This window comes from Vanellus vanellus (genome assembly GCF_965231255.1).
Source record: "Vanellus vanellus genome assembly, chromosome: 5".
Lineage (NCBI taxonomy): Eukaryota > Metazoa > Chordata > Aves > Charadriiformes > Charadriidae > Vanellus > Vanellus vanellus.
In genome coordinates, this window is record NC_138910.1 from 48,124,127 (window position 1) to 48,149,771 (window position 25,645).

Sequence of the window (25,645 nt, forward strand, 5' to 3'; positions counted from 1 at the left end):
ATACAATTAGGTGAAACCACACAGCACCTCACAGGCTATGACAGAAAAATATTAAACTATATAAATGACATAAATATAATGACATGAATGATACAATGATATGAACAACCTCCCAAAAAGAAAGACATTATGCTTTTAAGAGGGGAGGAGAACACCCTTGAACAAACAGAATGGCACAGGGACATGTATACTTCCACCAGGCAGTCGTAATTATTGTTAAAATCTTTTACCCCTTTCTCTCTTTCTAGCCTTTAATTACTTCAGCTTGTGTCACAGAAATTTTCCACAAAAACAGTATTCAGTTAATGAAAACAAGCAGCTTGGTATATAGTTTTGGATCCTCTTTCACCTTTGCTGGTTTGGCAATCATAAAGGAAATCAGTCAGGCCACTTATGTACTGCTAAACACAGCATAAGGACAGCTGTTGAAATCTGAAGCCATTGTAGTCACCAGAGCTGTGTGGAAGTTACCACAGAATCAAGATCTTACACCATGTATTTGAATAACAACGGTGCAGAACACTAACTGAAAATATAGGAACATATGCCAACTATAGCTAATCAGAATTATCAGTGGGAGAAAAATACACATGGACAAAACTCACCTGATGTATCTAATAATAGCCATTCCTGAGAGCAAAGAGTGTATTGCTGGCAGCCCCAAAAATCCTACCTTTCCAACCAGTTAAAGTATATAATTTTTTTCTGTCCAATGAGTTTTTTTCTGTCCAATGAGTTGGGGTTTTTTTCTATCAAATTGGGCCAAGGTTGATGTACTTCTTTACAGATTTCTCTAAAACATTGCTCAGGTGCTTCACAGGAGAGCAAGGGAAGTTAATTCTGTGGTTTTGATGATCATGAAAAGCCACCTGCTCTGCTGTGGAAAAACATGCGCATGTTTCCAGCATCTCTTGTCAAAGTTTGTCCTCTGCTTTAGTGAAAAATTTTTAAGCAAATACAATACCCACCACAAACAAGAAACATTTCCTTAAAGGTTTCTTTTTGAAAGAGATTAAAACCCATTACTGGGTCTGAACATTCCTCCCTGTACACACTTTAAGTCTAAAGATTTTTTTTTTTTTTTTTTTCAACAGAGCCAAATTTTTTTAGAGACTCTTGGATTTCAATATAACATTACCAGTGAGAATGCTGAGGCCCAGAACCACCTGGTCATTTCAGCTGGGAGAAGGACGAAAAGCACAAAACAAAGAAGTTTGATACTTTCAAATGGGAATCAGTCATCTTTTGGATAAAAACCAAACAAAAACAACAACGTCTTTTTGAAACCATTCAGGAGGTTCTGTATGTGTACCAGGGCAGAACAGAATCAAAACTCAAAACATTTGGCCTGCCAGCAATTGTATTGGGAACATCAGCCCGACCTAACGCACCTTCTGATGTCATTGCCATACATAAAAGATACTGAACTTACCCTCAAAGTACTTCAAATTTCTCTGGAGATGCAGAATAACATCCAAGTGTAATGCTTTGAATTAAGTATTCCCCTCTAGCTAGAGAAACTTTAGGGGCAGTAAACAAACCTTTTCCTAGACTCAGGCTCCCTCAATTAAAATTTTGTATGTAAATAGACTTTGTGATTCAAAGATTTCACTTTGTAGCAGTCCAAGGAAATTCTCACAACACTCCCCAGAACTCCTCAGGGAGTTTTACCCTATGCTCCATATCTGTGAGGCTTAGCTAATTGCTACGTTTTGGCAGGTCACGCTGCTACCTGTATAATTAACAAGCAGCTATTTAAAGTTGGGGATCAGTGTGGGAAGCCTTTAAATAGCAATCTTTATTAGTTCCTAAGACTTTATGTCTGATCTCGTCTCTTATTTAAAGTCAGGGGAACGGGGGGATCAACCCTCAAGTGCTTTTTAAATCTGTTTTCTCACTGGCAGAGGTAACTAATTGCCAGCCTTTACTGAATATATTAGCTCCCTTGAATTACTACACAAAATTGTGCCAGAAAGAAGGGAATCAAGGCCCCCTGAAACTAAACAGCAAAATATCTACTGAAATCAGAAGTGACAAGATCTCATCTTGTAAGTCTGGGTATTGAGCACTACTTTGGTAATAAGCACTACAGACTTGCTCTGCCAAGAGACTGAACTTGCCTACAAAAGCTTGTTTTTTAACCAAAATACTGGTGCTAAACAGTGTTCTGGGCAAAACATCAATGCTTCACTTTCCATTCAATTTTTTATGTGATTATGTGATCAGCCCTGACTACAAGTCACAAAACTAATTTTTCATTTTTAACGCAAACAGCAAATGGTTTCCTATCTGTATTCAAAATCCCGAAGCATGTGGTAACCCAATACCACCGCAAAGCTGGCATACAGATGCTTTTACTAACTTCCCATCAGACAGACTGCAAATAAGTGTTGAAACAGAAACTAAACCCAAGGCACAGAACAACTAAACTTAGAAAAATCAGTCTTCATAACTCAGTATTGCCAAGCCACCCCCTCACTCCCTGCCTTTATTATCTTTTTTAACCCGAGGCAGAGTGTTAATCAACTGCCCTTTCGTGTTTGAAAGTTTATTTTATGGTATTTTCAATTAAGAAAATAAAAATCTATTCTTTTATAACTTGCTTCTTCAGAAGACGAGAAAAAATACTGGAAGACTGTGTGCTCTGATTAAGATATTGCTATAAGCTACACTATAGTAATCAAAATCTTACTCCTTACTATTGGTTGGGGAGCAAAAACGAGTTACCAGCAATCTGGCAAGCAACACAAAAGCATTCATTTAATGTATTTCAAAACATTAAAGTTATCAAACACAGATAAAACTGACAGTGTGTACCCTTTTGCTTGGATGTATTTATTCCGGTTTGTGATTTTGCTAGTTGATTTGCCAGGTATGTTTTTTTAAAAAAATCTGAAAATTTAAGTGAAAAGTAGCTTGATCACTGCTGTTACTCATATTTTGATTTTAAAAGGAAGCATCTTTATGAAATGGTTTATGGGTCAAAAGCCAATGTTTTGTGAGTGTTATCAATAAAGAGAATTATCTATGTAGAGACAATCCTGTTGGGGAATTGCTTTTATTTTAGCAGCCTACTTGAAATACCAACCACAGACTTTTCAAAAGAAGCAATGTGTAAGAATTTGTACTTCTTCCTCAGGACACTTCTGAAGAAAACGAAGTTTCTATACAGTTCAGCAAGACTCCAGGCTATTCTTTGCGCAAGCTTTCTTCATGACTCCTCCATAATTTGTGGGCTAACTATCTGCAATGCATCTCAACTTTTTAACATAGGTAAAGTTTGGAAGGTTTGCAAATGGAAAACTTGGAAGGTTTGCAAATGGATGCATGGACTACCATAAGACAGTGACTGTAGGGTACGATTCTATATTCATCTCTTCCTGGCACTCTGACTGTTTACAGTAAGTGCCTCAACATGTGCATGCAACTAAAACTTCATACTTCTCCCAGTGTCAAAAAGCTTCATGCATAATGGCATAGAAAACACTCTGGAATAGAGGGGCCAGACTCCATTAGTATTTCTCAGGAAAAAAACAAATACAAACTGACAATTAAGGACAAGTGTATCTAAAACCCCACCATCAAACTAAAAAATACAATTAAGAGTTTCAGCACTGATGTCAACAGAACTAAGAGTATCCTGCAATTAGCAAATTGTAGTTAGACGAGTTATAAAGGTAATTAACAAAATGTTTATAATAAACCTTTTGTAAGATTTACAGCATCCACCCAAATCTCCACGAGTTGAAGACAGACTGTTGGTTTTAAACGCACTGGCTTAAGAAATGGCTGAGAGGTAGGAAGTAAGGATTCAATAACTTTTCCTCATTTGATTTATCTCCTGGTTAAGTAATTGCTATTGAATCCTATCTCTAAATTACATTATGAATCATGAAGTGAAACACACAATGGACAGTAATTAGGATCAATCATTTTCACATTAAAAATGAGTAATGCTTTAAGCAATCTGCCTTTGAAAGAAACCTGTAAAATTTTCTACGACTGGAAACCATTTGATCTTATGTTACTAATTTGGTGAGATGACTGTCATCAGGCCCTCATATTAATATAATTAATATTTCAGACATAATTTACATTTCAGTCATTCCAATTTCAATTATTTTAATAGCATAATAGACATAAAGAAACTATAGAAAGCCTGTTCAAATATAAACTACCAAGGATGAAGCCACTGCCATCATACCTTAAAATTTATCTCATTTGTCCATCAAAAGTTGAAACAAATTCAAAGTTCCTGAAATGTTCCAAAATCTGGTTTCCTACAAAAAAAATCTGCACCACAGGAATTTGTCTTTTTTTTTTTTTCCCACATAAGCATGTCATAAACACTTGTGATCATAATGGATATTAAATAAAGCTATCTTAACTTTAATTTCAGTTACTATATGCATCACCACTATAGAAGGTAAATCTAGATCCAGATTTTTTGGACTCGTGATCTCCAGATACCATGTTTATGAAATTACAGGAATACTCCAGCAAGTACATGGCAGAACTTCCTTAAAGAACTACATTAGTTTGGTTCATTGGAGTTTTTTGCCTTCTGGTTAACTAACATACTCCACCATTAAGTGCAACTCCATTCATAAAATCTTCCTAGGTCCTGAATGACCATCTTTGTCGACTTCCCACCATTTTTTTTGGCTTACTGCACTACAGTACAACTTGATTAGAATGAAGTTCCATGCAGCTGAATGGCTCGACTGAGGCCAAGCTAGTAACAGGAATTGCTGGACTACCTCCCTCTCCTCCGAGTGGTAAGAGGCTAAAAAAATGCCAGCTGTGCCTTATGCACAAGTGGTTCTGGCTGGGGAAGGGAGCTTCAGCAGGCTGTGCAGCACATACTCACTGCTGTCTGCCTGCAGGGCTTCTCTGAATTTTATGGAAGATAGCAAACCTACAGTGTCCCTAGAGAAGCCCAAAGCAGGGGGCATGAAGGCATTTTCAATGGCTTGAACATTAACTAGTCTCAATCACAGTAAACCAGCACAGTATGAGCTATATGAATTTCTTCTTAAGCCAGAAACATAGTTTTGATGTGTGTTTTAAAATAATGATTGAATTTTTATTCAAATAGTGAATTTGATGGGGTTCACTGGACAATATGCTTCACAGTGACATGGAAATACAATTTGATCTCTTGCCAGTTAGGTGAAAAGGTAATAAATTTTAAAACCACATTTTTTCCCAGTTTAATGTGATTTTCCAGTTTTAAAAAAGGGAATTCTTAAAAACAGTACTTATCAATAATTGTCAAATATCAATAATACCCAAATAATTCATGTTTCCCAAACAACATATTAACAAATACATGAATTATTAAATTTGGCTTACCCTTTCTCTGCTGCACACTAGTGAGAGGACAGACCAACACAAAGATGGCTGTGTTGGTGTGCCTAAAAAAAGATGACTCCTGTGTTCAGGAGAATACAGGCACCAGTAACTGATCAATTAATTCAGTATCAGACGGGCAAAGAGGAATGGAAAAAAGGCAGAGCCACAAGGTTTCCCATACAGCAACCAGCAATGCTACCTGGCTGTGTGACAGAATGGAGGGGATGGTAAACAGTCTGTTTAGGATGCTGGGTGCTCAGGGTAAGACATCAGCCTAGTGTACCCTCCCTGGAAATTCACAGGCAACAAATAAGTATGTAGAGTCTTTGATGAGGAGGCTGGCAGTGCGATTTTGGAAACCAAGAAGTTGTTCTCTCACCTGAAGAAGTGGAGCCCAGGAATGCCAGAAGGAGAACTGGCTGTGTCAGGCTGCCACATACAAACGCATCTATCTCGCCATTCCCTTAGGTAATCTTTGCATTAAAGACTACCACAGCTGCACAATCACAAGCCCTCCATTCAATACCATAAAACACTGCATCAAACTAACAGCAAAAAGGCCAAACTTTTGATCTGTCTGTTCTGAATTGCCATTTTCAAAGAGGACTGTAGCTGAGACCACTATAAATTCAGGCCTCCCATTCATTTGGAGTCAATACCTTTAACAGTCTTCAAACAAATTCATCGTCTAGTAGTAACACACATGCTAGACTGAGTGTGGAGGCATGCCAGAAAGCCACAGGGACCGTAAAATATCCAGGAGTACACAGAGAAATTACCAGTAAGGGGTCCCAAGGAGGAGGTGACAGGTGCTGCCTGCGTTTAAGGTACTATAAGGAATACTACGACTTTTGGCCTTCATCTTCAAGTGGGATTTTGCAAAGGGGATGATGCAGTGTGAGATTTCATGAGCGGAAGGTGACAACAAGTGAAGTAAGGCAGTTCCCAAAGCAACAGCTATGCTATGAGAAATCCTGTGATTAGGTAATATGTTTATTAGAGATTATTAGTGCCTTGTATTAGTGCTTTTGATCTCCGGTGTTACTTAAGTGAAGGAAAGAACTGAACTCCGAGCACAGGCTGTGAACTACCACCCAGTTTACTGGGGTAGGACACCACTAGCAGTTTCACTAATCCAGCCTTGAAAGAAAACCCAAACAAGTCAGCTGAACCCTTCAGTAGGTTCAAACAAAATCTGTAGAAGTGCCAAATCCAAAAAAATACTCAGTTAGAATCACAGAATTATCAAATAGTTTGGACTGGAAAAGACATTTAAAGGTCACCTAGTTCAACCCCACTGCAATGAGCAGGGACATCTTCAACTATACCAGGTTGCTCAGAGCCCTGTCCAACCTGACCTTGAATGTTTCCAGGTAAGGCGCATCTACTACCTCTCTGGGCAACCTGTTCCAGTGTTTCACCACCCTCACAGTAAAAAATGTCTTCCTTATATTTAGTCTAAATCTACCCTCTTTTAGTTTAAAAACATTACTCCTTGTCCTACCGCAACAAGCCCTGCTAAAAAGTTTGTCCCCATCTTTCTTAAAAGGCCCCTTTAAGTACCGAAAGGCTGCCACAAGATTCCCCCAGAGTCTTCTCTTCTCCGGGATAAACAACCCCAACTCCCTCAGCCTGTCTTCATAGAAGTGGCTCTCCTCTGGACTTGCTCCAACAGGTCCCTGTCTTTCCTCTGCTGAGGACTCCAGAGCTCAACACAGTATTCCAGGTGGGGTCTCACCAGAGCAGAGGGGCAGAATCACCCCCCTCCACCTGCTGGCCACGATGCTTTTGATGCAGCCCAGGATACGGTTGGCCTTCTGGGCTGCAAGCACATATCGTCGGCTCATGTCCAGCTTTTCATCCACCAACACCCCCAAGTCCTTCTCGGCAGGGCTGCTCTCAATCCCTTCATCCCCCAGCCTGTAGTGTCCTGACCCAGGATCAGAACCTTGCATTTGGCCTTGCTGAACCTCATGAGGTTCACACGGTCCCACTTCTCAAGCTTGTCCAGGTCCCTCTGGATGGCATCCCATCCCTCAGGAGTGTCAACCGCACCACTCAGCTTGGTGTCCTCCGCAAACTTGCTGAGGGTGGACTCAATTCCACTGTCTGTGTCATTGATGAAGATATTAAACAGTACTGGTCCCAATACAGAACCCTAAGGGACACCGCTTGTCACCCATCTCCATCGAGACACTGAGCTGTTGACCACTACCCTTTGGATGTGATCATCCAACCTCATCCACCGAACAGGCCACCCAACAAATCCATATCCCGCCAATTTGGAGAGAAGGATGTTGTGGGGGACCATGTCAATCGCCTTACAGAAGTCCAGATAGATAACATCCGTAGCTCTTCCCTTGTCCACTGGCATAGTCACTCCATCACAGAAGACCACTAGGTTGGTCAGGCAAGACTTGTCCTTGGTGAAGCCATGCTGGCTGTCGCAAATCACGTCCCTGCACTCCATGTGTCTTAGCATAGCTTCAAGGAGGATCTGTTCCATGGTCTTCCCAGGCACAGAGGGGAGGCTAACTGGTCAGTAGTTCCCAGGGTCCTCTTTTCTACCCTCTTTAAAAAGGGGGGCAATGTTTCCCTTATTCCAACCACCGGGGACTTCACCCGACTGCCATGACTTTTCAAATATTATGGAAAGTGGCTTGGCAACTACATCAGCCAATTCCCTCAGAACTCTCAGATGCAACTCGTCAAGTCCCATAGACTTCTGTATGTTCAGGTTCCTCAGGTGGTCACAAACCTGATCTTCTCTTACAATGGGAGGGACTTTGCTCCCCCACTCCTTGTTTTGCAGTCCATCCACTCAAGAGGTGTGGGAAGAGAAATTGCCAGTGACGACTGAGGCAAAATAGTCATTGAGTACCTCAGCCTTCTCCTCATTTGTTGTTACCAGTTTGCCAGTCTTGCCTGCCCAGCCTGCAAGCACAATACCTCCTGTAGTTGGAGTAAGAGGGCTTCATCACTAGGCTCCCATTGATCAGGCGGCCTGTAGTAAACACCAACCACAAGGCTCCTTTTGTTGCTTTGCTCTCTAATTCTTACCCATAGGCTTTCAACCTGCTTGTGGCTATTCTTCAGAGACAGCTCTTCACACTCTATCCATTTCTTCATGTAGAGGGCGCCACCTCTGCCCCTCCTTCCTTGCCTGACCCTTCCAAACAGCCTGTAGCTGCACTTCAGTCACAGGATTCATCCTACCAAGTTTCAGTAATGGCGATTAGGTCACAGCTTTCTAGCAGCACAGCGGCTTCCAGCTCCTCCTGTTTGTTGCCTATCCTGCATGCATTGGTGTAGAGGCACTTCAGCTGGGCTATCAGCCATGTCACTTTCTTAGAGGAACACCCGTTAATTCCTTTGGGGTATTTCACTGGTGTTTGCCCTTGACTCATCTCTGTAAGACTTCAAGTGTGCTGCAGTGTAGCCAGCACATCTCAGAGTAACAGGCTGCAGGCCCTCACTAGCACCTCATCCCTCAATCCTTGCCGTGTCAGCCACCGCTTGTCACAGGCAAGCCTGATATTATCCCCCTCCCCCTTCAAGTGTAGTTTAAAACTCTGTCAATAAGCCCCACTAGCCTGTGAGCAAAGACCCTCTTCCGCCTTTTAGAAAGGTGAATCCCAGCTGAATCCAGCAAGCCTTGTGCCATGTGGGCCATCCCATTATCGAAAAACTCAAAATTGTGCCAGTGACACCAGCCACGGAGCCATATATTAACAGACTGGGCCCATCTGTTTCTTACAATGTCACTGCCCGCAACTGGGAGGAGAAAGGAAAAAATAACCTGTTTTCCAGAGTCCCTTATCAGTCCTGATAAGGCCCTGAAGGGGCCCTGAAGTCTTTTTTGATCGCCCTTGGACTACTTCTCTAGGTTATCTGTACAGTTCCCTTTGCAAACAGACAGCAGTGAAAAGGGACTAAAACATTACCTTGCAATGGCCCAGAGAAAAATCTGATTTTCTAGTGGTGTGCCAGATTCTAAGGGGTTGAAGTTTGGAGTTTTTTTAATTAATTGAAACCCCAGTTCTAAAGAGCTTTTTCATTATTAAACTTGTGAAACATTCCACTCTGCCAACAAAGAGAAAAGCAGGAGAGAAGGAAGAGGCAGCAGGGCTGTCTAGTTCAGCTATGACTGTGAGTCCACAGTAATGCCAGACCTGGGCAGTGATAATTTGGTCTAGAGTAGGTTTAGGCATATTATCACATTCCCGGTAAATTACTTAAAAGCCACAGTATGACTTTTATTCCAGATTTATGTTAGCTGATGGACTATAGATTACTCCTAGTCTGGCATAAAGTCTGGTAATACAAATTTAACTAGCAACATTTGCTGAATCCACAGAACAAGTTTACACTGGATCTGTGTTTGGTACCATGAGGCTTTAGAGGTTTTAGTCCTCCACCAGCAGCTCTAGAGCTTGATTTACTGTGTTGCTGAGATGCAGCCTCCAGGCCTTTGAGTGAGAAGAGGCTCTTCCTTTCACTTTTTTTTCAGAGAACCGTCAAGAATGTTTTAAAAACCTGGAGCTGTCCTAATTGGGCAGAACAGTAGCTAAGTATAGGCTCAGCTTGGCTATATAAACACCACATTTTACTAAAACCATCATCATTCCCATAATTGTTTGCAGTAGCAAACTCAAAAATAAAGTGACACCTGTGAATTGTGTATGCCCCAACCTTGCTGCTCGGTCAGGTTATTACAGGCATTTCGTTTATTGAATGAATGGATTGCAAAGCACTTAGAACAGCATGTGCACACTGACATTAACAGGTCCACAAAGAGAAAGGGATGATTGCATATGTGAGTTAATCTGTCCAACAAAGCATGGCAAAACTTAGTTTTAGGCAGATATTCCCTGTATTTCATCGGTCCTACAACACTGTTGGCCAGATACTTTGACAGAGCACAGTTTTAGTGACAGGCCTTACAAAAGTGTTCCCTTCTGCAATGATGAAAGTTAAATGATATTTTTTTTTTCTCCCTTTCAGAACATATTTATCATAAATATTGGTGCACAAGTCCATGGGACCTGATGAGATACATCCACGGGTCCTGAGGGAACTAGCAGATGAAGTTGCTAAGCCACTATCCATCGTATTTGAGAAGTCATGGCAGTCTGGTGAGGTTCCTGCTGACTGGAAAAAGGGAAACATAGTCCCTGTTTTCAAAAAGGGGAAAAAAGAAAGACCCAGGGAACTAAAGGCCAGTCAGTCTCACCTCTGTGCCCAGCAAGATCATGGAGCAGATCCTTCTGGAAATTCTGCTAAGGCACGTGGAAAAAGAGGAGGTGATTGGTAGCAGCCAACATGGCAAGTCATGCCTGACAAATTTGGTGGCCTTCTACGAGGGGGTTACAGTGGCAGCAGACAAGGGAAGACCAACTGATGTCATCTACTTGGACTTGTGCAAAGCATTTGACACTGTCCCACACGATATCCTGGTCTCTAAATTGGAGAGATGTAGACTTGATAGATGGACCACTTGGTGGATAAGGAACTGGCTGGACAGTTGCACACAAAGAGTTGTGGTCAACGGCTCAAAGTCCAAGTGGAGACCAGTGACAAATGGTGTTCCTCAGGAGTTGGTACTGGGACCAGTGCTGTTCAACATCTTTGTTGGTGACATGGACAGTGGGATAAAGTGCACCCTCAGCAAGTTTGCCGATGATACAAAGCTGTGTGGCAAGGTAGACACACAGGGAAAGAGGGATGCCATCCAGAGGGACCTGGACAGGCTGGAGAGGTGAGCCCAAGCCAACCTCATGAAGTTCAACAAGGCCATGTGCAAGGTCCTACATGTGGGTCGGGGCAATCCCAAGCACAAATACAGACTGGCGGAGAATGGCTGGAGAGCAGCCCTGAGGAGAAGAACCTGGGTGTGCTGATTCATGAGAAGCTCAACATGAGCTGACAATGCACGATCGCAGCCTAGAAAACCAACTGTATCCTGGAATGCATCAGAAGCAGCATGGCCAGCAGCACAAGCGAGGTGATTCTTCCCCTGTATTCTGCTCTGGTGAGACCCCACCTGGAGTACTGCATCCAGCTCTGGAGCCCCCAACATAGGAAAAACATGGACCTGTTGGACCAGGTCCAGAGAAGGGCCACAAAGATGACAAGAGGGCTGGAGCACCTCTCTTATGAAGACAAGATGAGAGAGCTGGGGTTGTTCAGCCTGGAAAAGAGAAGGCTCCAGGGAGACCTTATAATGGCCTTTCAGTACCTAAAGGGGGCCTACAGGAGAGCTGGGGAAGGACTTTTTACAAGGGCATGTAGTGATAGGACAAGGGAGAATGGCTTCAAACTGGAAGAGGGTAGATTTAGAAAAGATATTAGGAAGAGATTTTTCACTTTGAAGGTGGTGAGGCACTGGAATAGGTTGCCCAGAGAAGTTGTGGAAGCTCCATCCCTGGAGCTGTTTAAGGCCAGGCTGGATGGGGCTTTGAGCAACCTGGTCTAATGGGAAGTGTCCCTGCCTAAGGCAGGGAGATTGGAACTAGATGATCTTCAAGGTCCCTTCCAACCTAAACCTTCTATGATTCTGTGATATAAATTAGCGTATTTATTTATGTGTAAGAACTTTTCTTTGGTACAGACCCATATGCAAGACAGTTAGCATCCCACAAAATGCAAGTAACCAGACGATGCTTCAAATCACACTTTTAAAGACCCGTTTTCAAAACAAATTAAAAGCCACCTTCATGCAATAGATAGCAACCTGAAGAACTCCTTATCAGAGGAGCTGTGGATGAGATGATTTATGTGGATTCAAAGAAAACCAGTGAAGTTTAGTAGCCATCACTGAGTTTCTCTTGCATAATTACACCAGAAGTACATCCAGCTCAGGGAGTCACTTACAGAAGTCAGCTGAGTGCTTGGAGAAGACCAGAAGAAAGTATCATGTGCTTACCCTGTTTGTATTTTTCCTTTGTGTCTGACTATGACTGATTTTCTTCCTGGCTTTCCCTTAGGATCAGACATTAGCCCAACCCTAACACAACTTCAAAGCCCTCCCTGGGAAGTGGAATGAGAGAAAATAAAAGAAAGCAGGAAGAAATAAAATTATTACAGAGAACAAATGGAATAAAAAGAGAAGACCCCTCCTAAGTGGAGGGAATGAAAGGCTCAAACTGGAAAAACAGTGGTGCCACAACTCACTGAAGGAGAGCCCCACCCCAAAGTTCAGCCTGAAGACATGACAACACATGAAACAGAAAGAGTTCCCAGTCATCATCAAGCTGCCTTCTCCTGGAGCTGCGGTTGGTCACAGTGTGGCAAGTGCAGGCCGGCAAGGAGGTCCTTCAACCAGAGTATCAGGCAAGATGTATCCTAGGTTTAAGCCAGCATGACTGCTTTGATGTTATTGTTACAGTATAACGGAGTAACAGGAGAGCCTTCTTCTAGGATGAAAACAAGTTTTCACTAACGTTTTACAGAAACATTTCCAGCCTTAGTAACTACATGGCAAGTGTTCAGAGACAGAATTTAGTTCTCATCAAAAAGATATTTTTGCACTGGAAAGAACAGCATTTTCTGGATCAGTTTCACTGTGGAACAGACAAGCCTGTTTCCAACAGGACTTTCACCTCCCAGCACTGCTTCTGGCTAACCCTACAATAGAAGAAAAATATTGCATGTGCCAAGGAAAGCAAAATCTAGTCTACAGTTGCCTCAATGTTAGACTAAGATCTGTGGTAGACATTTCATGAGCAGTTCTTACGAGTATTGTTCATTTGTGAAGATACACATCATTTAAGGATACATATCAATCTCAGCCTATGGCTCTAGAACCAGAGTCAGCTGCTGTGGTTGGTGATGGAGTATGGACCACTACAGAACATGAGCAACAGCAGGGCTGGTACAAAGGCTGTCAGGAAGAGTCAAATCAAACAGAGCTGCTGAAGCCCATAGAGCTTGGTCATCCTGGGTCTCAGTTGCCCATCCAGGGCACCCTAGCACAGACTGGAGCAGCATGGGTCCAAATGGGAACATTTTTATCTCCTTCCTGCAACATATTTCCAGCATTCCTCCTCTGCTTTGCTATGTTAGGCATATAGTACATCTTAGGGCTCCTGGACACATAAAGATCTGCATGTGCAGCCTGTAGGACATGGAAGATTGGCCAACTCTGACCTACTTTTTCCAGGTTGTTAGGCTGGTAAAGGGGAGGAGTTTGGCTTGTTTTCCTCTTGAAGCTCTCCTGCAAAATCAGGTCCTGCCTCACACCCTTGCAGGAAGAGCGTTATCTGATGATGCTTCAACAGCTAAATCAATTATACAGTATCTAAGTCAGGGTGCAAGACCAACCAGCTGTAATACAGAGAACAGCTGGATTAGTCCTGAATGAGCTGCTGTAACACAAACTGTTCTGTCCCTGCTCCAACACAAGCAGACAAATCTCCAATTCCTTTGCTTTCAGCTAGCTCAGGTTTAAAACCCTGCATATGTATGCCTAAACTGCACTAGACTACTGTGACTCTGGCTTTAAATGAGCCAGCTCCAACACCAAGAGCTATGGCTGAAAGTAAACAAAATCCCAGGGCAAAGGCACATGGAGTAACAGTGACTGAAACTGTATTAAACATCACCTCCTCCTTCCCTCCACGTTGCTGCAGCAGATCCTACAGCCAGGGCCAAGCTGGTGCTGCAGGCAGGGAAAGGTGCACGCTCGTCTCACACAATGCCAAAGCTCCTCATTTCCTTTGGAGAAGCAGAAGGCAACCAGGAAGCAGGTCAGTGACACTGCCTCAGCAGAACGTCTCCTTGACTTGCAGGGGACGTCTATAGCTGGTTGCAGCAGCATAGGCTAACTGTGCCAAGAGCCACTTAGAGAAGCTGCTTTCCACCTCCATGTTAGCAAGTTTTGCAACCAGGCTTTAGCTCTGTTGAAAGGAGTGCTCCCAATACTTTAACTTGTTTATCTGAGCAGTCAAACTACAGTGGAAATGCATCCTTAATTCCAACTGAGCGGACAGAAACTGGGATAGAAGCTTAGTACTAGTGCCACAAGGTATCCAAACTTTTCATTTTTAAGAAAAGACTTCTTCCTTAAAATGTCCAGAATTATACCGTTCATTATTGTAACATCAAAAGTACATGAAGCAAATAAAAGCTGCAAATTCAAAACAAGATTAAGCAAGATTAGCGATCATTAAGAGCAGAGTCATACAACTGGTTTCCTTTATAGATGCTACCAATTGTTTTGAAAGCCAGTATAATTAAAGAAACGTAGATCTTTAAAGATGTAAGAGAAATTTTATGATGCTTCCTTTGGCCCAGTTTCCACCAAGTCCCTTGAAAATCCAGAATGGGACAAATCGTGTGGAAAGAAGAACCACAGTTTACAAGCATTTATCTTCCAGAACGCTGCAGTTTCTGCTCTTTTTCTACTTTCTTTTTGTACTGTCATGGAAGCCTACAGTATGGTGTGGTATCTGAAGAAGATTCAAAACTAAATATCCACTATATAAGAACCCACTGGACTAGAGCAAGGTCTTTTCCAAAAGCTTGAGTCAAAGAAGTGATTTCACAAGGTCTATTGAGCCCTGCGATAAGCATAATGCTAAGAAATTAAGATAATTAAATCCTCGCTGACAACATGAAGATTTCGATATATTCCACCTTGTATTGGGTTTCTGTGGCAGGTTTGGGGCAGCAGGGTGGTATGAAGGGGGGGGGGGGGGGGGGAAGGGTTCTGTGAGAAGACACCAGAATCTGCCCCATGCCAGACAGCCAGTTTTAGCTGTCTCCAAAATGGACTAGCTGCTAGCCAAAGCTGAGCTCATCAGGAGCACTGGTGGTACTTCTGTGATAACATATTTAAGAAAGGGTAAAAAACATGGTGCAGCAGCTGTGAGAGAGGAAGGAGAAAGTGCGAGAGAAGCAACTAAGCAGATATCAAGTCAGTGAAGAAGGAGGGGGAGGAGATGCTCCAGGTGCCAGAGCAGAGATTCCCCCATAGTGATGCAGGTTGTCCCCCTGCAGCCCATGGAGGACCACAGTGGAGTAGAGATTCACAGTGAAGCCCATGGTGGATTCTACACTGGAGCAGGCAGATGTGCCCTACAGGCAACCCGTGTAAAGCCCATTACAGGAGCATACTCCTGACAGGACTTGCAGCCCAAGGAGAGGAGCCCACAGAGGAACAGATTTTCTGGCAGGAACTGTGGCCCATGGGGGACCCACACTGAAGCAGTATGTTCCTGAAGGACTGTACCCCATGAAAAAGACCCACGCTGGAGCAGTTCTTGAAGGACTGTAGCCCATGGGAAGAACCCATATTGGATAAGTCCTGAAGGACTTTATACTGTGGGAAGGACCCCGTGCTGGAGCAGGGGAAAAACATGAGGAAGAAGGAGCTGCAGAGACAATATGTTACAAACTGACCACAACACCCATTCCCCATCCCCCTGCATTGCTTGGGGTGATGATGCAGAAAAGTCAGGAGTAAAGTTGAGCTTGGGAAGAAGGGAACTGCAGGGGGGAAGGTGTTTTTAATTTTATTTCTAACTAGTCTACTCTTACAATTAATTGGCAATAAATTATTTTCTCAAATTGAGTCTGGTTTGCCTGTGACAGTAATAGGTAAGTGGTCTTCCTGTCCTAATCTTGATCCATGAGAGCTTTTCATTGTATTTCCTCCCTCCATCCTGTTGATGGAGGGGGAGCAGGAGTGACTTGATGGGCACCTGGTGGCCAGCCAAAGTCAATCCACCACATATCTGCTGCAGTTGCACATCTCATAAATCTTCCACCTTGTAAAAATACTTAGCCAGAAGAGTTGAGCACAGCTATTATAGCAGCAGTCACTGAAATAGAATTTAAATATTTGTTAAAGATAGCGCTGCATTGATTGGATATTGATAGGACAGTATCTAGAGTGTGAGAGTCATCTTGAAAAGGATACTACAAGATTAAAAGAACTGAAATCAGTAAAGGAAGTACTCCTATATGAAAGCAACAGTAAATGGGCAGATACCTGAAATAAGAAGGGACTTGAATGAATTCCTGGGAAAGAGGGAATCTGTTCTCAAAACCTTTTTTTTTTTCTCCTTCCCAAACATCCTGGCTCACGCGTTCTTACAGTAATTTTCACTTGTCATCCCCACACACACATTCACAGAATGACAAACTGGTATAAGCAGACCGGCTTCCTTCATATATGAAACTCGTTTGCATGGAAAATTTCTATGATGCAATTACTGCCATTTTCATTTATTTTGATGTGCTTTATCAGTGAGAAACAAAAGCAGCTACTGTAGCTTAGCTACTCAGATCCTGGTATGATCCAGATTCAGATTTGATTACTTGTCTTTGTCAGATCACTCTACAAAAATTTTAAAGCTTAGAGAGACAATGGGAAATCTCAGCCAAGTAAAATAAAAATAGACGACTGGAAGCTATCCTAGCTCCAGCTTTCTCTGCTGTTCCAGCCACCTGGATCAGCCAGGATACTAAAAATACGTCTTGAATCAGCAGTGCGTATGAGCTGTTCACTCAAGGAAACACACTGCCTGTGGAAGTTACGGTTTAGTGGGCATCTATTACCTAGTTTTAAGGATGACACAACCATTTAAGCTCTCCATGAATGAAGAGCTCAGGAAATCTTAAAAAACTTGCTTAAATTACTGCATATCTCTCCAGCCTAGGCCTGAGGAGACAGAGGTGTGGATAACTGTGCCAGAGAAGTCAGGCCCTCCATGCCCACACACAGAGCTGGGGCACCATGCACACCAGACCTCTCAGCTAAAACTCCTTGAGCAGAGGTAGACTTCAAATCCTTAAGATGAAAAATATCACACAAATAGCAAAATTATAAGCACTTCCACATATTTAATAAACTTAGATTTACTCAGATCTTTCACAGCTATTCCAGAAAGTCTTAGAAAGACTTGGTAAAATTAAAAGCAAAACATGATACAAAACCTCTCATGTTGCCCAGAACCTCCATCACAACCACAATGTAAATTATCTCTCTTGCCCACAGAGCAGTCACTTTCTACACATACTGGAGTAAAATCAACAGAATAAATTAGGAGAAGGCCAGCAGAAGAGTCAACAGCTTGGTAGTGTCCGTCATGGGAGAGCATGGTACACATCCCAACCAGGGTATCTCATATTATGTATCACAGCCACCCTCCCTGATAGCAAATCCTATCCTTGCAATCATAAACCCAACACAAAAGTTCAAAAATTCCTTCAACAAGTTACAGTTTTGGCAAATCAAATTTTATATATATTTTATATATATATATGTATCAGCTGGCACAGTCAACTGTAAAGAACCTCCACTGCTCACAGTTTCATGCATCTTTCTTAAGTAATTAACACGATTCCCGATTTGATCAAATATCTTCCAGGCTCCAACACATCAAGCTTTGTACATACATGGGAAATAAAATAATCTTTCATTTTCTGAAAATAAAAACAGAAGCAATGATCTGGGTTTCTTTTTCACTTCAGGGGATTTGCCAGGACTCCAAAAACAAGCCCCAGGAACTTGGAAGCTCATTCAGAGATGCCCCAGACTGCAGGGGCCTCAGGCTACAGAGCACAGAGCTGCCTCACAGGAAACCAAGCAGGTTTAGTGGCCCTTGAGCATAGATCTGTCAGGTTTTACCAAAATAAAAGTTCTTCGCAAGTAACTTTTTGGTTTTGATGATTTGGTAATATAAGAGTTTTGTCTGGAAAAAAAAAATCCAATTATATTGATGGATAACATTTGGAATTTATACTACATGACCATACATGTCCTGAGGTAAGGGGGAAATAACATCATGTTCCTCTGGCTTTCTTCACCCTTTCCATACTCCCTTTAATATCAAGTCATGGTGACCCCATTTCAACCCCCTTTCTTCCCTTCCTACGTTCCCTACACCTTCTTATGCCAGAGATCACTGTGCCTGAGAACCTGTGCCTTTCCATTTAACCCATGTTCTTACACATGCAAACCTGTGGGCCCCTTGTTCTACTCTATATAGACCCTCTCAGAGGCCACCAGGATAATATCCCACTGCATATTCTCTGTGTGCTCCTTTCCTTCACCCCACAGTAGATGCTAGATTCCCAATTCCTTCTTTTGGGGCTCCCCTCTCTCCCCTCATACTTGGGGCTCTTGAACATTCCCCTTCCAACTGTCCCTCCCACTCACCTCCCAAGTTTAATATCAACAGTAGACATTAATTATGAAAAAAAAACAAACTGTTAACCCACTGAAGCAAAGCTATGTGACAGAGCAGCTGCTGTAGTTTGACACGAAAGCAGTTTCCAGGAACATGCTGGAAGAGAAACAATTGCATGTCAAACAAGCCAGATGAAAGACCAAGAGCGAGGCACCACACATCCTCCCAGCCCCAGTCTGCAAGTCTTGGGCTATGCAACACTGCACAAAGCACCAGAGAAAGGGAGAGGCGATCTGACAGCAACACAGTCATAATCAAGGAAGCAGGAATATTCCTTTTACAGATTCAGCCAACCTAGTATTCTCTCCCTCTTCCTCCCCCTTAAGAGCAGACAAGAGTTTTCATGGGTCATTCTCCCTAGTGGTTTCCTGTTCAGCTACTAAGTCCAGAGGCTCAGAACTCTAACAGAAAGGGGAAGAAGTGCTGGTGTCTTATATAGCTCTCCTCCATGAGATCTGCTTATCTGTTTTGCATTACTTTTTCTTTTTTTCTTCTTGCTGCATTGACTCAGCAGAGCTCTGTGCTTCTTTCTTTTTAAGTGTTCCCACCACCAAACCACAGGCTTTTGAAGATAGAGCAATTGCCAGTTTCACTATACTCAGAACAGCACTTCCGACTGAGCCAAAAAACTAAGTGTAGGTGTTTCTTGCTTGTAGGCAAATTGTTTACAACTCACTCAGCTTTCTTGTATCAATGGAAAGAAGGAGCGGCAAATCTGCTTTCTGAGTTAGAGTGAGCAATGAAATGCGTTAGCTTTAACAAGCAAGACACCAAAAAACACCAACCCACTAGCAAACATTTAATGCATGACACGCTTTATGCGTCATCTCCCCCTGCCTACAGCAATAGTCTCCTAAAAGAAAGAGACAAAAGAGAAATACTCACGCATGTCACCAATTGCTCCTTTTGTGACATTTGTGGCTTTCCTTACTGTCACAGTGAAAATGTGTGAATACTGGTGTTCCACCTGAAAGTCAGAGAGTTAGAGGCAATTAAGCTCCAGAACCAAAACCCACCTATCAAAATAGGTTTCTTTTTGTCTAAAAACTGAGAGAGAGAAATCACCCAGTCAAAATGTAAGTGAAACTCATACTGGATAGAGCATCTTAAAGCTGAACTGCACCCTGTAGCTTTACTGAAAGGTCAGACCTTATACTAGGGTTGCTTGATTTTCCGGCAGCCACACCTACTAATCTCAATGAATAACACTCCTCCTTCTCTACAGAACCTGCTTTAAGGCATTTAGTCAGTCAGGGACAACTTGGTAAGGTAAGGGGGGGGCAGGGGGGAAGGGGGCTATTTTACAGTGTTCTTGTCTTTGTAATTACCTTCCACCAGTAAAAAGAATGGGTGCAATTATTTCAAAGTATACGTTCTGGAACAGATATATGAATACTGCACATGCAAGGGATGTAGTTAGTAATGCATGGAATATACTCTTTTAGTATGCATCAATATTCAATGTGCAAGTATCCTTAAGACAATGGAGGGAAGGTGAAAAGCAAGCTGTTAAAACATTCACAAGCAAATTTCATGCAGGTTCAGGAGCTTCCTGTTTCCTGCAAAGCCCAAGCACACAGCAGGAGCTGCCTCTCTAAGAGCAGATATATCCTGAATGAAACAGGAAAGTAGAAAAAGGTGTGAAATTAAGAAACAGAAGTAAAAACCTTAATGAAAAGAGGTCAATAACATCTCTTTTTATTCTACCTACACAGCTGTAAGTTTGACCAACCTATTGAACATCACTGCATATTGCAAGGCAGACAACATTGGCCATTACAGGGATACAGCACAGAGCTTGTGGGCAAGTTTAAAGTTTTATGTATTAGGGCCAGGATCGGGTGTCACACAACTTCCTCTCAGGAAGGCTTACACCTACACTGCTATCTTAAAGCCAGCCTTAAGACACCCAAGCTGTCTGAAAGTTCACAGTGCCTAGACATTGACTCACATGCTGGTACAACCTGGAAGGAGCGAGCTCGCTCTCCTGAAAGAGAAACTTGGGCACTGGAAGGGAACCATCTCAGACCTGAGCTCTACCTCTACAGAGAGCATCAAGTCTAAGCTGTCTGCCTCCTACAGCTCAAGCCACTGTATCAGGCATACCTCCTACCTCAAGTAGTCACCTAATATATACATTGATACACCCTTACTTCAGGTTTCCATTTCTATAAGTGAAACAGTGGTATCTTCTATCTTCACCTAAACATCCATTAACTTTGTGAAATACATTAAAATAAACATTGTATATGAGTCATTAGGACCAAAAAAACCCTAACCAAATATTAAACGTGCTACAACGTATTCTAATCAGAAGGAAAAAGGGGAAGTACCAGAATCGGGAAATTCATTGAGGTTTATTTAAAATGATAAACAATACCACTGATAGGGGACATGGGACATGCTTATTCAGGCTGTGCCTTGTGCTTTCTTGCTGTGTTTTCCATTTCCATCTGGATACTTCCTTTTTTTTTTTTTTTTTTTTTTTTTTTTTTTTTAAAAGGAACAAACAGATAAGCAAACAATATGTGGCTTAGTCTTCAACAGTGGCACATGCCTCCATTTAAGCTACTGCTGCTTCAACTACTAGACTTTAAGTGCCTTCAGGTGGTTCTCATTACTATTTCAGAACTGGTTGTTTCAACCAAGCCTCACTTTCACACCTACAACACACTTACACCCAGAGACGAGAACCAAATTGCATCTGTAATACAAATAAAGAAAAAAAAGATAGGCTATACATCACTTTCTGAAAAAAAGAAAAAAGCCAAAACCAATCTTCTAAAGACAGCAAAAGTTGCTTGTGAATGATGAAGTAACAGTTGAGTCAGAACACATTAAAAAACAATGCAAATGATACCAACACAAACTCCTTCACAAGTCTGTATCTAGAGGTCTGCAAAGGCAGAGCCATATCACCATGGCAAAATATCCAGGAGAAAATGCCTACTGCGATACTGGGGGTATGACTTCACTGCAAAGACTGACTGACCCAGACACTGAATTGTTGCATCTTTATTAAGGCTGTAATCACCCACATGTTGTGATGACTGCTGGAGGCTCATTTCATGATAGTCTGCCCAGCAGTAAATTTCAACTCTCTAATTTTTCCCCTGTAAGCTGTAGGAGTTGTCTGGTTCAAAGCAAAAGTAAGCAGGCAGGGGAAAACTAAGGCAATATAAACTATTACCTTAAAAGTGGTATACTGAAATCATCATTACACAGCAAGTAGTTCATCAACCACAGCAAAAAAGGAATCCATAGTCTAACCGATTCTCCCAACCAGGAATGTTAACTCGCCTCAAAAGTATCAAACCCAACAGAAAGGGTTTAGACATGGGAATTCAAAGTTGTTAAGAGCAACACCTATTTAACAGCCTGCTTTGTGCTGACATGAAGATATACCAATGATTTCGTGACACTGATCACCTTTTACATCGCAGCTTCTAAGAGTGGATGGATGAATGGGAAGGAGGTTGGGACTTCTCCCTGAAGAAACTTCTGCTTCTACCACATGGCAAAAAAAACCCGCCAGCGTTTTCCATCACAGCAGGGTAAATGAGTATTTTAGTGGGCATCTGGGAAGAGCTGGTACTACTGTGAACACAGCTACACAAGGTTACCCCAGCTCTGCCATTTACCCAGCTTCAAGAATTTTTACAAGCTGTGAATCTCCAGAAAACAACTTTCACGGTCCCTTGTTTTCAGTTTGCTACTTGAAAGTGCTTGAAGCTGTTTTATCAGTGTGTGCCACCTTCACATGCATGTCAGATTGCTGAAGTGTTGGTTTCACAATGTGGCACTGGCCTCAGAGTTTGTTCACACAGACTGATGTAGTTCCTTTGTCACATACAACCTTATAATTAAGAGAAACAGCCCAAAGTACAAACACACCACCCTTCTCCTTATTCTTAACTGTTAAGAAAGAGCCTGTCCTCACTACAGACCACAAATTGGAAATCACCGAACATTTAGCAACAAAGAGGACGATGGAGTTATAATTAAGTTACAAGTATGGGACATGGGTGTGCTGGATTTAATTCTCAGCTGCTATGTGGAACTCATGTGCAATTCTGGTGCACCAGAGTCCTGGCTGTAAAATGAGGATACTACAAGATGCTCACTGACAAAAAGCACTTCCGTAAAGTAGTTTTCTTGCATCTCCTAGTCCCACTCATGAAACTTATATGCATAAATAAAATGCCTACCATCAAAACAAGGCCAAACCACCACTTACTAGTGTATTCTCATTACAGCAGTACAGAGATCATCACTACTATTACAAGTCGATAACTATTTTGCTAATACTATCATGAGAACCGCTTTTTATTGACTTAAGTGACAAACTCCATCATTCCAACTGTTGTTCTGCCAAGAAAGTTGTCTGGTTTAAGATCTGGTATCCTCTGAAATGAATCCAAGTGTACAGAGGTATGGCAAACCAGAAAAACATTGTCTTCTTTCCCCACGCCTCATCCAAAATAACAAACTGAAGCTTATAATTACAGAGTTATTAATATTTGCCCATAATCACATGCTTGGAAGAAATTGCAACTACTAAAATAAACGATCTCCCCCTTAGTTAAAAAAAAAAAAATACACAGAGATAGACAGGAAGCTCAAAAGTCTACATCTTTTCATAACCCAAAATAAACTTTTTTCATGCAACTTAAGTGCAACCGGAAATTAAGGCAATTTTCTACTTAGGATCCAGTTTCTAAGGGCATTAAAAAGGCTTAAATGTCCCTATTAACAGCTAGCACAACTTTCAGAAGCATTTTTTGTTAGTTTTTGGAAATACTGAGCTACAAAGTAGTGAGATGCCCCCTGAAAATACCACAAGGGATGTATTGACTCTGACTACCTTTGTAAATCCAGCCCTTGCTAGTTTAGACAACTAAGCTGTATTGTCTAAAGTAACTTACGTTCTTCTTAAGTCTTGATAAAAATCTGTACATTGCCAACTCCTCAATTACTTCTGAAAAGTAGACGATGCTATATAAATCACTTAAACGTTGCAACACTGAGTGGAGCAACATCTGCATACCTTTAAAAACCTAAGCCAGGTTAAAAATTTCAGAAGCTCACAATTAACTCAAAAATCCAAATCCTGTCATCCAAAGTGACCCAGCTTTATATATACGTTGCATTTCATTTCCTCTTTCTCCATAAATTTAGAGAACAAAGGAGAAAAAAAAAGTTTTCAATCTGCCCTCTTTGAACATGGGTTTTCTGAATCATCAAAACTCCTGTGGACAGTATCCACTCTCTACTGGTTCAATCCACAAGGTTTTCCAGGTATCCTGCACAGTCATGGTTCAATATCTTCTTTTCTCACACCACAGCTCTCCACCTCTTCTAACTCCTCCTCCTGACTCATTTGTTCTTCTCCCACCTTTGACTGCTTTTTTTCCTCCCAGTAAAGTTTCCCTAGTTATCTGGTTTCCTCTATTTTACATATCACTGTATTTGTACGTACATAAACACCATTACCTTCCCACTGTGGGACTGGGAAATAGAAGAATATGCTAAGAACTCCTGTAACAACATCGGGTTTTACCTACTAACTTTCCGCATTTACTGAGAAAGCAAGGGATTTGCATGCATTGAATATAGTATTTTTCATATTCCAGAATGCTGAGTCAGAGAACATAACTCAATCAGGAGACATACTTGCACACAAAATAGCAATCAGGAAGCTCTGGTATAGATAGACTGTGTAATAAGTATTTAATACTTTTACTTCCTCAAGATTAAGGACACTTGAGCATGAAAATGTTTGCCTCTTTTCTTAAGTAACAGATTTTCATAAAGCCCGTGCTTTTCTTTCACAGGATATTACAATTAAGACAAACATTTGTGCATACATACACACAAATTTTATCTTGAAGTGATCTTCCCCGTTGTCATAATCTTTATCCCCCATATCAATATAACTGAAGATGTATTACACATTTTAATTCTTTATTCTCTGAATCTAAAAGCATTTTTTGGTACAGTCGGTTCTGTCTGTACCGGCAGTAACTTTGTAAGTTCCTTATATTATTCCTCCAAGTCTTTCATAAAATGAGGAAGAAAAAAAAAAAAAAAAAAAAAAAAAAAAGAAAAGAAAAAGAGACCAGAAAACACATAATAGTTAACAACAGGACTTTTGGAAAATGCAGATTTGTTTTGAGTCTTTTAATGCCAAATATCACTAAATTTCAAGATTTTTGCATTGATATGAACCTGCTGCCCTTGACTGTTGTATGTTTTAGTAAAACTTTCCATGCAATTTCAATTTTCAAATTAAGAAATCTCAAAGATTCCCACTGACTTTTCAAGCAATTATAGGAGCAGCTCTTGCATTAACAGTGATCCTTCCTGAGTTAGCAATATTCCTACACCAGCAGTTCAGCATTGCCAGAGGACTGCAACTACATATAATTCTAAGGCTGCATTTTTCTCTTTATGGTATACATATAGGTATCAAAAAAGATCTTTTGTATGAATGATTCAATGAAACATAACTGAGTGCCTCAGAGACCTCTTCCATAAACGTACACAGATCAGATCAAGCATTCCATCCAGGAGAGGGCACTGACGTGGAAAGGAGGAAGGTAGTGTATTGTTTTAACACTGTTAAACACAGACATCAGCCTGAAACTTGTCTTTACAGCAGCGTTCACAGAACTAGGGAGTTAGTAAAACACAAGTTTGACATCTACTGGCTGGATACTCATGTAAAGGATGTGACTGCGTGGGGTAGAAACCACATAATTGATAAGAAATCATTTCAAGGAAGCATACGCTATATTTTTAGCAATGTAAAAGTTCAACATTATGACAAGCTTATAGTAACTATCTTTGAGTACGTATCACTTTTCCTGCATGAGATTCTGGGACTGTTACGAAAAGTGCTTGATAAGAACACACCCAGCTTGTTTCAAGACTTCAGTTTGAGTAAGAATTGCAATTTCAGTGATTACTTTGGAAAGTCACTCAAGCACAGATACGGAAGTGAACATTACAGCCAAAAGTCAGCATTCAACAAGTTGCTGACCCACTCCACTGTCTTGCCATACAAGGGGCAGTTCTGCTCATATTTCTCTTCT

The 25,645-nt window shown here is 41.6% G+C and overlaps 1 protein-coding gene across 1 annotated transcript in view; it reads right to left on the reverse strand.

The window, feature by feature from the left end:
* The window catches only part of PLA2G4A (phospholipase A2 group IVA), a 74,255-nt gene that overhangs the window by 47,593 nt on the left and 1,017 nt on the right, over positions 1–25,645 (reverse strand). The window contains exon 2 of the mRNA XM_082484375.1: positions 19,437–19,518. Within this exon, the coding sequence (XP_082340501.1) occupies positions 19,437–19,518 (82 nt within the window). The remainder of the gene's footprint in view (positions 1–19,436; positions 19,519–25,645) is intronic.